The 12,495-nt window shown below is 38.3% G+C and overlaps 2 protein-coding genes across 3 annotated transcripts; one reads left to right on the top strand and one right to left on the bottom strand.

Annotated features, from left to right (window-relative positions):
* Nucleotides 1–3,567: 3,567 nt before the first annotated feature.
* On the top strand, nt 3,568–8,256 carry LOC133877059 (pentatricopeptide repeat-containing protein At2g27610). 2 transcript variants are annotated; one of them, XM_062315295.1, is made up of 2 exons: nt 3,568–6,489; nt 8,120–8,256. In XM_062315295.1, exon 1 carries the CDS (start codon nt 3,710–3,712, stop codon nt 6,350–6,352), a length of 2,643 nt encoding a protein of 880 aa, XP_062171279.1. In that variant the 5' UTR covers nt 3,568–3,709; the 3' UTR covers nt 6,353–6,489; nt 8,120–8,256. The 2 variants fall into 2 exon arrangements, with proteins under 2 accessions (XP_062171279.1, XP_062171280.1); XM_062315296.1 differs by having other exon boundaries at nt 3,568–6,430; nt 8,120–8,235.
* Nucleotides 7,474–10,276, bottom strand: LOC133876718 (subtilisin-like serine-protease S). Its single transcript, XM_062314971.1, has 6 exons — nt 9,692–10,276; nt 9,506–9,600; nt 8,750–8,989; nt 8,491–8,605; nt 8,102–8,306; nt 7,474–8,021 (listed from the first exon to the last, which is right to left on the bottom strand). Exons 1-6 carry the CDS (start codon nt 10,274–10,276, stop codon nt 7,474–7,476), a joined length of 1,788 nt encoding a protein of 595 aa, XP_062170955.1.
* Between the last annotated feature and the right edge of the window lie 2,219 nt (nt 10,277–12,495).

The following is a 12,495-nucleotide window of genomic DNA, read 5'->3' as shown; positions in this document are numbered from 1 at the left end:
GCATTCTTCCCTACCTACAGAAGATACAGAGTCGGATGATGATGACATACCTCTCAAGGTTCTTTACAAATGATTGAAAGCTACTAAAAAGAAGACACTGAGGAATACAAAGCCTCACAAACAAATTATCATTGATTGATTTGGTCCAACAATGTTTTAAAATGAACTCCTGTTTATCTTTTTATTTGTAATTTGTAATCTACAATATTTATAATATTGACAATATAATATTTGCATTCATGTTTGGTAGTTTATAAATTGTTAATTATTCATTATTTGATAACGGTGAGCGTGTGATTTTCAGACTTTTATTCTTATTCCTAGATTTTTATTTTTATTCGTAATTTGTAATCTACAAATATGTCAATTTACCTTCTATAAATTATAAAAAAAAGGCCTACAAACTTAATATGTTATGTAATTTTTTAAAATACTTTGTATATTATCTATTACTTTTAAAACATAAGCACATGACGCAGTTTTAATTAATAAAAACTCGTGCATGACTTGGGTTATATGCTAGTTGATCTAATAGGATCTAGCTTTAGTGTTGTAGTTTAAAACTACAGCACATCTGTTGTAGAAAAATGGAGGGCCCAGATTTAACTTGGCCTATATAACTCAGACTGTGCCGTTTCCTTTTTAACAAAATGTGCCGTTTCCATTTTCCATGCCAGTTAGAATGGATCTGGCCTACTAAGACGGTAAAAGATGGCAATTAAACGTCTCTTTTCCAGTAAAAATTTAGGAACGAGACGGTCCAGTTGGGGGCTTAGTAATCTGGGAAGGATCAGCAGAACGGCCTTGAACTCGGTCTCGCAGCAGAGAAACACGTCGAGGAGCTTGCGAAGCCAGGAGATGGAGAGGAGGGAATCATCGTCGGAGGTGGAGGAGAGGAGCTCATAGAAGCCGTCGGTGACATGCTTCTGGAAGAGCTCGAGGTCCTCGAACTCCTACTCGTAGCTTCTGTCCATGGACACCACCTGGGGGAATCATCGTCGGAGGTGGACGAGAGGAGCTCGGAGAAGTGGTCAATCCGCGATAGTTCATAGTAGCAGCAAGTTACATAATGATAATTTTCATAGCAGCAGCAAGTTACAAATCAATTCCTTTATTCATGTACATTCCAGAAGGAACGATGAAGAAGATGAGTTAATGATTGAACCGGATCTAATGGGTGCAAACCGGTGGAAGAAAATCCACACTTCGAGCTTTATTCACGATGTCATCTTGCTAGAGAAGTTGATCAAACCGCAAAAATTAATTGTGTCTGACAAGACTGGTACAAGTTGAAAAGTTGTAACTAGTTCAACTCTTCGTCAGCATTCAGTTTAGATGGTTGCCTTACATACCAACCAGCTATAAAAAAGAGTCAGAAAGAGAAAATAAACGTCATTTTGCTGTTTTTGTCTGGATTTGTTGTTCCAAGTAGTTGATCAATATAAGATACCTTTCTGGCTGGCCTCTTGGCAAAAGATGACTTGTGATTTATCTTTCCATGAACGGAGTATACAGAGGGCTGTTGATCGAGTCATTGTCATTGAGGAACTCAAGCTTGGATTTGGCCGGTCATAGTGATGAGGGAGAGTGCGATGCTTCTAAGCCTCTTGTGAATGTCATCGACAACCACCAGCATGGAGGCCTTGCCAAGAATGCCATGGATGGGTTTTGGATAGGGCTATAAACAAGTCGAGCTTAAGCGAGTAGTTCTTGTACAAGCTCGACTCAATAAAATTTATCACGAGCCCGAGCCGAGCTCGAGCTCATCTATCACGAGCCCAAGTCGAACTCGAGCTTTTTTATCACAAGCTCGAGCAGAGTTCGAGCTCCTTACGAGTGTTAAAAATTAAGCTCAAGTCGACAAAATGAGCTCGAGCCGAGTTCAAGCTTATGACGAGTTTTAAAAATTAAGCTCAGCTCGGCCAATTTTGTTGTAAGTTATAAAGTTTATTTAACATACAAAAAAGAGGGGTGAACTCATTTAAAAATTAATATTACATTATATAACATATAAACAATATATATTTATATTGTATGTTAAATAAACTATATAACTTACGAAAAAAATAAATAAATAAATGATGTAATGATTATTAAATATCTAATGTTAATACTTATAACATATAATAAGTAATTACATGTCATATACCACAATGTTATATTATTACATGATCATATAGTCCTATAATCCTATTATATTACATGAATAATATAATTAAGTATATGGATTGTCATTATATCATATGACTAACAATTAAGTAATGATATTATTCTCTTTTACTATTTTATATACATATAACCAATTAATATATACTGATCAATGACCATTATTATTTGTTACTTAATTTATGCTATATATAGTATATTGTTTGTTAATATACTATATTATAAAAATAATTCATACGAGTCAAGTCTTAATAAACGAGTCGATCCTTGTACGAGCGAGTTCACGAGCTTTAATCGAGTCGGGCCGAGTTTATACGAGTTTGCATCGTTTAATAATCGAGCCAGCTAATTCCGTGTTCACGAGTAACTCATTTAATAATCGATTTGAGCACGATCGAGTTGAATTTATTCGAGCCGATCTCAAGTAAGTTCACGAGTAACTCAGCTCGTTCACAGACAACTGCACTCGAACAGCTTCCCTTCATTCTGAAGTATAAAGTAGTTCAGCTCCTGGTCACACGACACCACAGTCGGAGACAAGAACAAATGCGATTTGAACACTTTCTCATACCTGAAAAACATGAATCTCAAAAAACCTTAACACTGCGGGTTTTTTATTCTGTCGATCCTCCCTTTCGTGGGAAGGAAGCCTATAATATTTTAAACAAATGCTTGCTCACCTTGAACAATGCTCTTTAAGAAAGCCCCCCCACGAGAATTAGGAGGATGAGGCTTCAAGAAAGGAAGCGTTTCACCCAGTATATAGGCCAACCAAAACTCCCTCTTGGCCTTAATTGGGACAGGACCAAGCCTCAAGAACAATGGCGCGCAAGAAATGGTTCAACTATAAGAACAAGCCAAAAACCCCGTAAACACTCGGACAAAAGTGGTGCCGACGAATCTCAATACAGATCGCAAGTCTTAAAAACCCACCATCAACAGTACAATATTTTTCAGAACTCTCAGAGTGATCAGCTTAGTTTGATCGACTACAATCCACGTGTGGAAGTTTCTGCCCTCAATCCAAACTTGCTGCTGTCGCCCATGATCTCTGTCATCACAAAAATTAATATGAACTAAAAATTGAGCGGATGGCAAGAACACAGAGGAGTGGACCCGCCGATGAGAGCCGAGAAGTAATGTTTCCACTGGTACCACTCGCGCGCGTAACCGTTGTCGTCGTGACTCGTGAGCGTGGCTCTTGGTCTTCATTGCCATCTTTCACCGTCTCAGTAGGCCAGATCCATTTTAACCGGAAAAGAGACGTTCCCTTTCTCCTTAAACGGCTTTAAAAAGACAAAAACGTTTGTTAAAAAGGAAACGACACGGTTTGAGTTAAAAAGGCCAAGTTAAATCTGGGCCCTCCATTTTTCTACAGCAGATATGCTGTAGTTTTAAAGGAACTTTCTTTAGAACTCTTCTCTCTCGTTTGTCAATGGCACATCAACCCGTGAAGAACTACTTGTGTAATTCAAAGTGTTTTTTTGGACACCTACTGTGATCTGGTTCCTTTGCTATAATTCTAACGCTAACTGCCAAAGAGATGATTGGGTGTCCCTCTTTAAGGACGCTCACAAAGTCTCAGACAAAGCGAACACTGAACACTCTCAAACTCTACCATTACACATACCACACCAATCCTCCGTCGCAATCACATGCCATTGCCTTTGACCGCAACACTCCATCTGTTCAGTATGGCTCCGGCAACGTTCACCGTGCACACCACTTGTTCGACAAAAGTACCCAGGAAGCCCTTTCGCAATATAATCACTTGCTTTTCGAGTATTCTCGCGCTGACCGTAACCAAGAGGCGCTCCATCTCTTTGTGGGACTTAATCATTCAGGTTTACCTGTTGAAGGGTCGACCCTGTCGTGTGTGTTGAAGGTCTGTGGATGCTTGTTTGAACAAAACGTGGGCAGACAGGTGCATTGCCAATGTATAAAATATGGGTTTGTGGAGGATGTTAGTGTTGGGACTGCTCTTGTTGATATGTACATGAAAACCGAGAATTTAGGAGATGGAAGGAGAGTTTTTGATGAGATGGGTGAGAGAAATGTGGTGTCATGGACTTCGTTGCTCGCTGGTTATGCAAGGAACGGGTTGAGCGCTCGGGCCTTAGAATTGTTCTTTCGGATGCAGGTTGAGGGAATTAAGCCTAACCCATTTACTTTTAAGACTGTTTTTGGAGCTTTGGCAGATGATGGTATGGTTGAGACGGGAATTCAACTTCATGCAATGGTTATAAAGAATGGTTTTGAGTCTACCATGTTCGTGTGCAATTCTTTAATTAGTATGTATTCAAAGTCGGGGATGGTCGGACGTGCTAGAGTTGTGTTTGATAGTATGGAGAACAAGGATGAGGTTTCTTGGAATGGCATGGCTGCAGGTTATCTGACAAATGGGTGCAACTTGGAAGCTCTTGAAATGTTTTATCAAATGAGGCTAGTGGGTTTAAAGCTTACCCAGGTGATATTTGCTACTGTAATCAAGCTATGTGCTAACCTTAAAGAACTCGGTTTTACAAGACAGCTTCATTGTCGGGTTCTGAAAAATGCGTATGGATTTGAGCACAATATTAAAACGGCACTTATGGTAGCTTACAGTAAGTGCAATGTTATGGATGATGCGTTACAACTGTTCTCTAAGATGCATGGATTCCAGAATGTTGTGTCATGGACGGCCATGATCAGTGGGTACATACAGAATGGTGGAAGAACGCAAGCAGTGAATTTATTCTGCCAAATGAACCGGGAAGGTGTTAGACCAAACCATTTCACTTATTCTACCATCCTTACAGCTCAACCTGCTATTTCTATCTTCCAAGTACATGCACAAGTCATTAAAACTAATTACGAGAAATCATCTTCAGTAGGAACTGCACTTTTAGATGCTTACATTAAGATAGGCTATGTTGATGAAGCTTCAAAAGTATTTGAATTAATTGATGAGAAGGACATTGTGGCATGGTCTGCAATGGTTGCTGGATATGCTCAAAGAGGAGACACTGAGGGGGCTGTTAAAATTTTTCTCCAGTTGGCAAAAGAGGGGGTCAAACCAAATAAGTTTACCTTTTGTAGTGTCATTAATGCCTGTGCTGCACCTACAGCAGCTGTAGAGCAAGGGAAACAATTTCACGCGTGCTCAATCAAATCAGCATTAGCTAATGCTTTATGCATAAGTAGTGCTCTTGTTACCATGTATGCCAAGAGAGGAAATATTGATAGTGCAAATGAAGTTTTCAAGAGGCAAGGTGAAAGAGACTTAGTTTCATGGAACTCAATGATCTCTGGATATGCACAACATGGTCATGGGAAGAAGGCTCTTGAGGTATTTGAGGAAATGAGAAGAAGAAACTTGGAAATGGATGATATAACATTCATTGGAGTGATTTCTGCATGTACTCATGCTGGTTTGGTGGATGAAGGTCAAAGATACTTCAACATGATGGTCAAAGATCACCACATTGATCCAACAATGGAGCATTATTCTTGCATGGTTGATCTATATAGCCGTGCAGGACTGCTTGAAAAGGCCATGGATATCATAAATCAGATGCCATTCCCTGCAGGTTCAACTGTGTGGCGAACAGTCTTGGCTGCTTGCCGTGTTCACCACAATTTAGAGCTGGGAAAACATGCAGCAGAGAAGCTCATTTCACTTCAGCCTCATGACTCAGCTGCATATGTCTTACTATCCAATATTTATGCTGCGACAGGAAATTGGCAAGAAAGAGCTAAGGTGAGGAAGTTGATGGATAAGAGAAATGTAAAAAAGGAAGCTGGGTACAGCTGGATTGAGGTTAAGAATAAGACCTACTCATTTTTGGCTGGTGATCTTTCACATCCCCTGTCAGATCGTATTTACTCTAAACTTGAAGAGTTAAGTATCGTGTTGAAGGAGGCGGGTTATCAACCTGATACAAATTATGTGCTTCATGACGTTGAAGAGGAACACAAAGAAACCATCCTTTCTCAGCACAGTGAGAGGCTGGCCATTGCTTTTGGGTTGATAGCTACACCTCCAGGAACTCCTATCCAGATTGTGAAGAACCTTAGGGTCTGTGGAGACTGTCACACTGTTATTAAGTTAATATCAATGCTTGAAGCCAGAGATATTGTTGTGAGGGACTCGAACCGATTCCATCACTTTAAAGGAGGTCTATGCACGTGTGGGGACTACTGGTGACACTCTCTTTGGGAAATGAGTTTTAGATGAAGTTTTCTGAAATTATCTCATGCCAAAGATAACTCCCAGGAAAAGGAGGCACGTAATGTCTATGCGCTCCAAATTTATGTTGGCAATGTTATGGTTTAGCTTACCAGGTTAAGTAATTGACATTTTTTTTAGGGTAGATTTTGTGCAGTGATTGTGAACTTCATGGTCTTTCACATTAAAGAAAGAAGAAACAAATACCAAATTTTAAAAATTTATGAAGGATGACTATATCAGTGGATATCACAGAAAATTTTGTGTCATTTTGGCAATAGGTCGGTATCTTCGCTCATCTTAATTATTTGGTCCCATGACGTCTGAAAGCTTTTTTTTTTTTTATTATTTTTTTTTTCTGACTTGTTTGAATGTCAAATTAAGTCAATGTGTCACCTTTGTAAGTCCAATATATTTTTGTTTTAAAAAATATGGAATTAGTAATGAGGTAAAATTAGATAGTCTCTTCACGTGCAGACTTCTTAAATTTTAGGGTTTAGGAGTAATTGAATTTTTTTTGACTGTCAGTGCTGTGGATATGTATTCCACTACAAGAGATGTGTCCATATGTGCAAAGGCCATGATGCATCCTGTACATTTTGTTAGTTTTTTAAATGTGCATCTTGTAGGTGAATTCATGGTTTGAGCTTAATGCTTCATGCCATGATTCTGAGAGTATCATGAAAGTACTAAACCTCTGATGAATTTGGAAACTTTTTTTTTTGATAAGTAGATTTTGGAAACTGCAATGAGCTACAGAATAGTCTTTGACATTTGGATACAAAGAGTGAGAGTATAATTTCTAGCTTCCTCATAAAATCTTGTTTAAGAGAATTTTATATTTCCATGCCAATTGCTTTACAGGTTGCCTCTCTTTTTTTCCCCTCTAAATGAAATATGACTTCACAAGATGTTCTCATACGTAATCATACCTTAATGAATTGATATTTTCTTGTCACATTACACAACAAAACTACATCTCTTCACATCATTAATGTCTAGGAATTGCTGAAATAGTACTGGATGGGATAATGGTTAAAACAAATTCTTATTTTTTTAAACCCAAAATCTGACCAACATGTGTAACTAATAACTTGTTCCTAAACAGAAACCACGTTGAGACCAATAGGACTCCTGACCCTATGGATACCATTGCTCCATGTCAAGGCCCCAAACACAAAGCTCCCATTGCTGTTTTTGAAGGGGATGAAAGCAACGCTGAAAGACATCTTCTCCCCAGTTTTTGTAAACCTGAGATTAGCAGGTGTAACTTTAACTTTAACACCTGTTGGCTGATCAATGGATGCAACATATATTGTTGGATCTTTACCGTAATAAGTGACTGTTCGATAAACTGACAAACTTCCATTCATGTTGGCAACACCAATTGAAGGGTAATTAAAATCGTAGGAAGCAATAGGAGGGTTCTCGCAGTTTACTAGTTCCCCTGTAAGATTTTTCAATTGTGCGGGACTTGCACCAGTATTGCAGAGAAAATTGATGATGTCATGGGAATTAAAATCATATATAAGTCCAGGATTGAGTGCTGCAGTTGGGTTAATGTGTCCAGACCCATAGTCGAAAGGCGTAGTCGGAGTGCCATTTGGATCCCTTCCAATGGTGTGTTGAGCATTGTCTAGGATCATTGCTGTGAAGCCATAAATTTGAACAATCAGAAACATAAGTAAATTTTTAATTATCTGACATTATTGTTTAGAAACAACTTACCTGTTGTCATTATTGCAGACTTTATGGCCGCTGGACTCCATGAAGGTTGATAAGATTTCAAAATTGCTGCAACTGCAGAAACATGTGGGCAAGACATTGAGGTGCCAGATACTATGTTATAATTGACAGATCGTTCAGCTGTAGCTGTAGTCGCCACTGGAGACCATGCTGCCAAAATATTCACTCCAGGTCCTGTGATATCTGGCTGCAATAGGAATATGCACTTTGTGTAAGACTTTATTAGGTTAGCTTTTCCCTTTATGCTGCCTATCCTCAATATGTTGCATTAATCCTATCCCTTTGTCCCACCATGCTGACATAATCTATTGTTTTTTGAAGTACTTGAGTGATATATGTAAGTATAAATTAAGAAAGCTAAATAAACGTACCTTAATAATCTCCGGAGTTATAACATTTGGTCCCATGGAAGAAAACACTGCCACTTCTGGTGCGGGTTTAGTGTTCAGAACTGTTGTAGTTGGAAAGATTATACCAACTGGATTCCTACAATACCAGAAATCAACTCGAACTATCGATTTTTTTTTTTTTTTAACCCATGAATCTATGAATAATTAATTTTCAATTTCATTAATTTTGGAGCTCTCTTTTCTTCCATGGATAAGTTCTTATAAAGCTTGAAAAACTCACTTTTCTGTGATCATATATGCTTGAAGTTCTTCTGCTTCTTCTTGACTGATTAAAGTGCCTGGGATGACGAACTGAAAGCCAACATCTTTGACAGGTGGATCGACAAGTATCATTCCAACAGCACCAGCTTGTCTTAAAAATATGCTTTTTTCTCCTCGATTATCAAGAAAGGTTTCAGTTGTGCACACCACGATTTTCCCCTTAACCAAGGTTGGGTCTAGTGTATTGTTCTTGCAAAAGCTGATACAGAAAGGAAAAAGAATAAAGCATTTGAAAGAAACAGATCAATGACGGCAGTTTAGAGGTCTTACGTTGGGTTGAGCATCATGGAGTCAGACATCGTATCCCCAAGTCAATTAAATTACTTCTATTTATGACTGGGGTTTCTGAATGATCTAACATTTTCTGATAGGTACTCGAGGACCGTGAGTCTAATGTGCTTCAACTAAAATCCTCTTTCTTGAGTGCACTTTTAGATTGGGTTGTAACTTTTGTTCATAATTTCTCTTCTTCTAATCTTGTAGATCTTATTAGCTTTTTAGATTTTCGTTCTCAATAGGGTGGTTGCTTCTCTTGTATACTTTTTGTGTACTTTAGATTTCCTCCTCCTTCTAATAAATATTATTCATCAACTTTTATGAACATTAGTAGCATCTTTTGAAGGCGAGTAACAAATAGAAGCAAAGTTGTTTACATAAAATTTGTGTATCATTTATTAACTAGGGCTGTTATTTCTCCCTCAAAAACAGAAGATACCTAGCATTCTTTGCTGTAACCCCAGGGGCGGCTGCAGAACTCCCAGCTATCAAGCCATAAGAGGTTTCCATTTTGATTGGGTTTAGAGAGAAACCCTGAAAGGGCAAAATTTCCATCTTAAATAAAATTCTGACCCCATAAAACTTTTTCTTTATAAACGCATGTAATGGAATATGCCAAATTTACCTTTAAAACTTTCGAATTTCCTAGATAAATGTTTGAATTGAATTCCCTGTCCACTGTGCTTGCAGCAACAGTAAGAATCCAAGGAGCAACATTGATTGCAGTACCTGGGAAAGCTGAGTTTCCAGCTGAAGCAGAAACTAGAATCCCTCTTCGGAATGCATGGAAAGCTCCAATCGAGATTGCATTTTGAAAGTAAACAGGCTGGGGAGTAGTAGGGCCAAGGGAAAGAGAAAGGATATCAACACCATCACTAATTGAATCATCCATGGCGGAAAGAATGTCTGCATCGCTGCACATTTCAAACCAACAAGCCTTGTAGATGGCAAGTCTGGCACTTGGTGCACCACCTCTTGCAGTGCCTCTGGCCATACCAAATAAGCTGACATTAGCTACCACGGATCCAGCTATTGTTGAGGCAGTGTGGGTTCCGTGCCCGTCGCTATCTCGAGCTGACCGGAACAAAGGGGTGTTAAAAGATTCAAGAGGCCCATTCTCTGCTTCAAACCCTTTGAAATAGAACCGAGCTCCTATAATCTTCCTGAAGATTCCAACCCAAATGAAATTATTAGCCTCATGGTATTGCATTCACAATATGACTATGGATGCATGTACCACATATTCAATGGAGATATGGTTGTTTCTCATAGCTCAGGAAGAGTGGTGTGTTAATCATGGGAATGGGTTGTTTAATGTTCAAAAATTTTGGTACCTGTTGCAGTTGGCCAATGTAAAACGTTCACCAGTAATGCATTCTCCCTTGAATTTCTTCGGCACAGGGCCCAATCCTTGATCATTGAAGCTCTTTGATTCAGGCCAAATTCCTGCAAAAATACAATATCAATGATATGTTGGCAATGGAATAAAAAGAGAATTCGATGAGAAATTAAGATATGAGAGCATTTACCCGTGTCAATGACACCAACAATGATATTTGAATTTGAATCCGTTGGCATCTGATTATATTGGTGAATAGAATCTATTCCTAGAAATTCCCAGGAATGTGTTGTGTGGAGCTTATTCATCTTGCTCTCGAACACGGAAACAACCGAATCATTCTCTGAAGCAGAAGATTTGGATCATATAATATTTTGTTTACACAAACAAATCATGATATAATTGATTAAAAAATTGTTAGATTGTTTATTTGTTTTCCATTTTCTACCCTCTAACAGGCTCTTCTTCTCACTAACATGAATTTCAGAAGATCAATTTCTGGTACCTGTGAGTTGCTGTGCTTGCTCTGGTGTAAGCATTGCTGAGAAGCCTCTGAAGCTTTTACTGTAATGGTGAACTGCCGCTTGTTGTGCTCCATCAAAGCTGAGAAATGACTTTACTTTTAGCAATGTGAAGAGACTTTGTAATGAATCAAGATTAATCTATCCAGCAGGAAATACAAGGCCACTGAATTAGTATTTGCTCCACATATATAGTTGTTTTGAATTAGTGGCTTAATTACCCAGTAACTGAAGCAAGCATTTCGTGGTTGGCTCTAACCACAGATTCCGAACTGGGATGAGAGTGTTCCCCCATGTACACTATGTAATGCTGCAAATTACACACACATAAAGAAAAGGAAAGAAAGGATACCTGAGTTAGTTACATAAAGATATGCATGTAAAAGTGCCAGCATTAGAGCTGGCGATTTTGACACGACTCGTGACTCCGACATGAATTTCACAACATTAGTAGGCTAGGATCGATGGGTCTAACCCATTTAAGTAAATGTGTCGAGTTATGGTTGACCTATATAGTCTTATATTTATATCCTGACACAATATGATTCTAACAAGGGACACTATACTGGCAATTTTTGACACAATTTGCAAACCGGACACGAACCCAATACAAAATTAGCGAATTATGGTTGATGGGTCTGACTCGTTTAATTAAATAGGTCGAATTAGGGTTAACTTATATAGTCTTATACCCATACTTCAAAACAACCCAAACCCGACACACGAACATCTTTAGCTAGCTCTTAAATTTGAATAAAAGGACGCATCTCATTATTGGATTTCATGGTTTTCCCATGCAGCTATATATACCCCTCTCTCTCTCTCTCTCTCTCTCTTTCTCTCTCTTTTCCCCCAGTCCCTACCTTTGTGTTGGAAGCGGTAGCATGCACGAAAGCATATCTTATCAAGAACAGAAGAGTGAAAACTTTAAGAGGGCTCATTTATATGTATTTCTGAAAAAACCCAAAATAAATATATTTGCTGGAAAGAGAAAGATTGCAGTAGCTGAAAGAAGTGAAGGTGGTGTTTGTACAAAAGCATGCAAATTAATCCCTTTTTATAGCCCAAGCGTTTTCGAGCTTCAGGATTACACAAAGTCTAAATTCATGCCGGCTTGAAGTTTTCATATAAGCTGAGATTACTCAAGAGGAATACATGTATATATTTCATGAATTTAACACTTCTTTTTGACAGCTTTTATATGGAAGTCTTTCAATTAGCAGCCGGCTCATATTTGTTTTGAGAAATGAGAATGAAAGCGTAGTGTAATGAGGATGTACATAAATGATATGATGAGATCGAGGGGCATAATTATGTGTTTAAGGATGATGCTAGAAAGTATAATTAAAGAATATGCTTGCTGTAGCATTACCATTCCAAAATGTGGCTTCTGCATGCAGAATCCATAAATTAAAATACAAAACATCTCATTACATAAGCATATATAGGTCAATCAATAACGCACAACCTTGCTATTGTTTATTACAATCCGGCTAAGACTGTGTCTTGCGTTATCATATATATATATATATAAGGCTAGCGGAGAACCTAAGGTGTGAAGGAGGAATA

The sequence above is a fragment of the Alnus glutinosa genome, chromosome 9, assembly GCF_958979055.1.
Source record: "Alnus glutinosa chromosome 9, dhAlnGlut1.1, whole genome shotgun sequence".
NCBI classification, from domain to species: domain Eukaryota; kingdom Viridiplantae; phylum Streptophyta; class Magnoliopsida; order Fagales; family Betulaceae; genus Alnus; species Alnus glutinosa.
The sequence above is the reverse complement of the archived record's forward strand: the minus strand, read 5'-3'. Positions and strand labels throughout refer to the sequence as shown.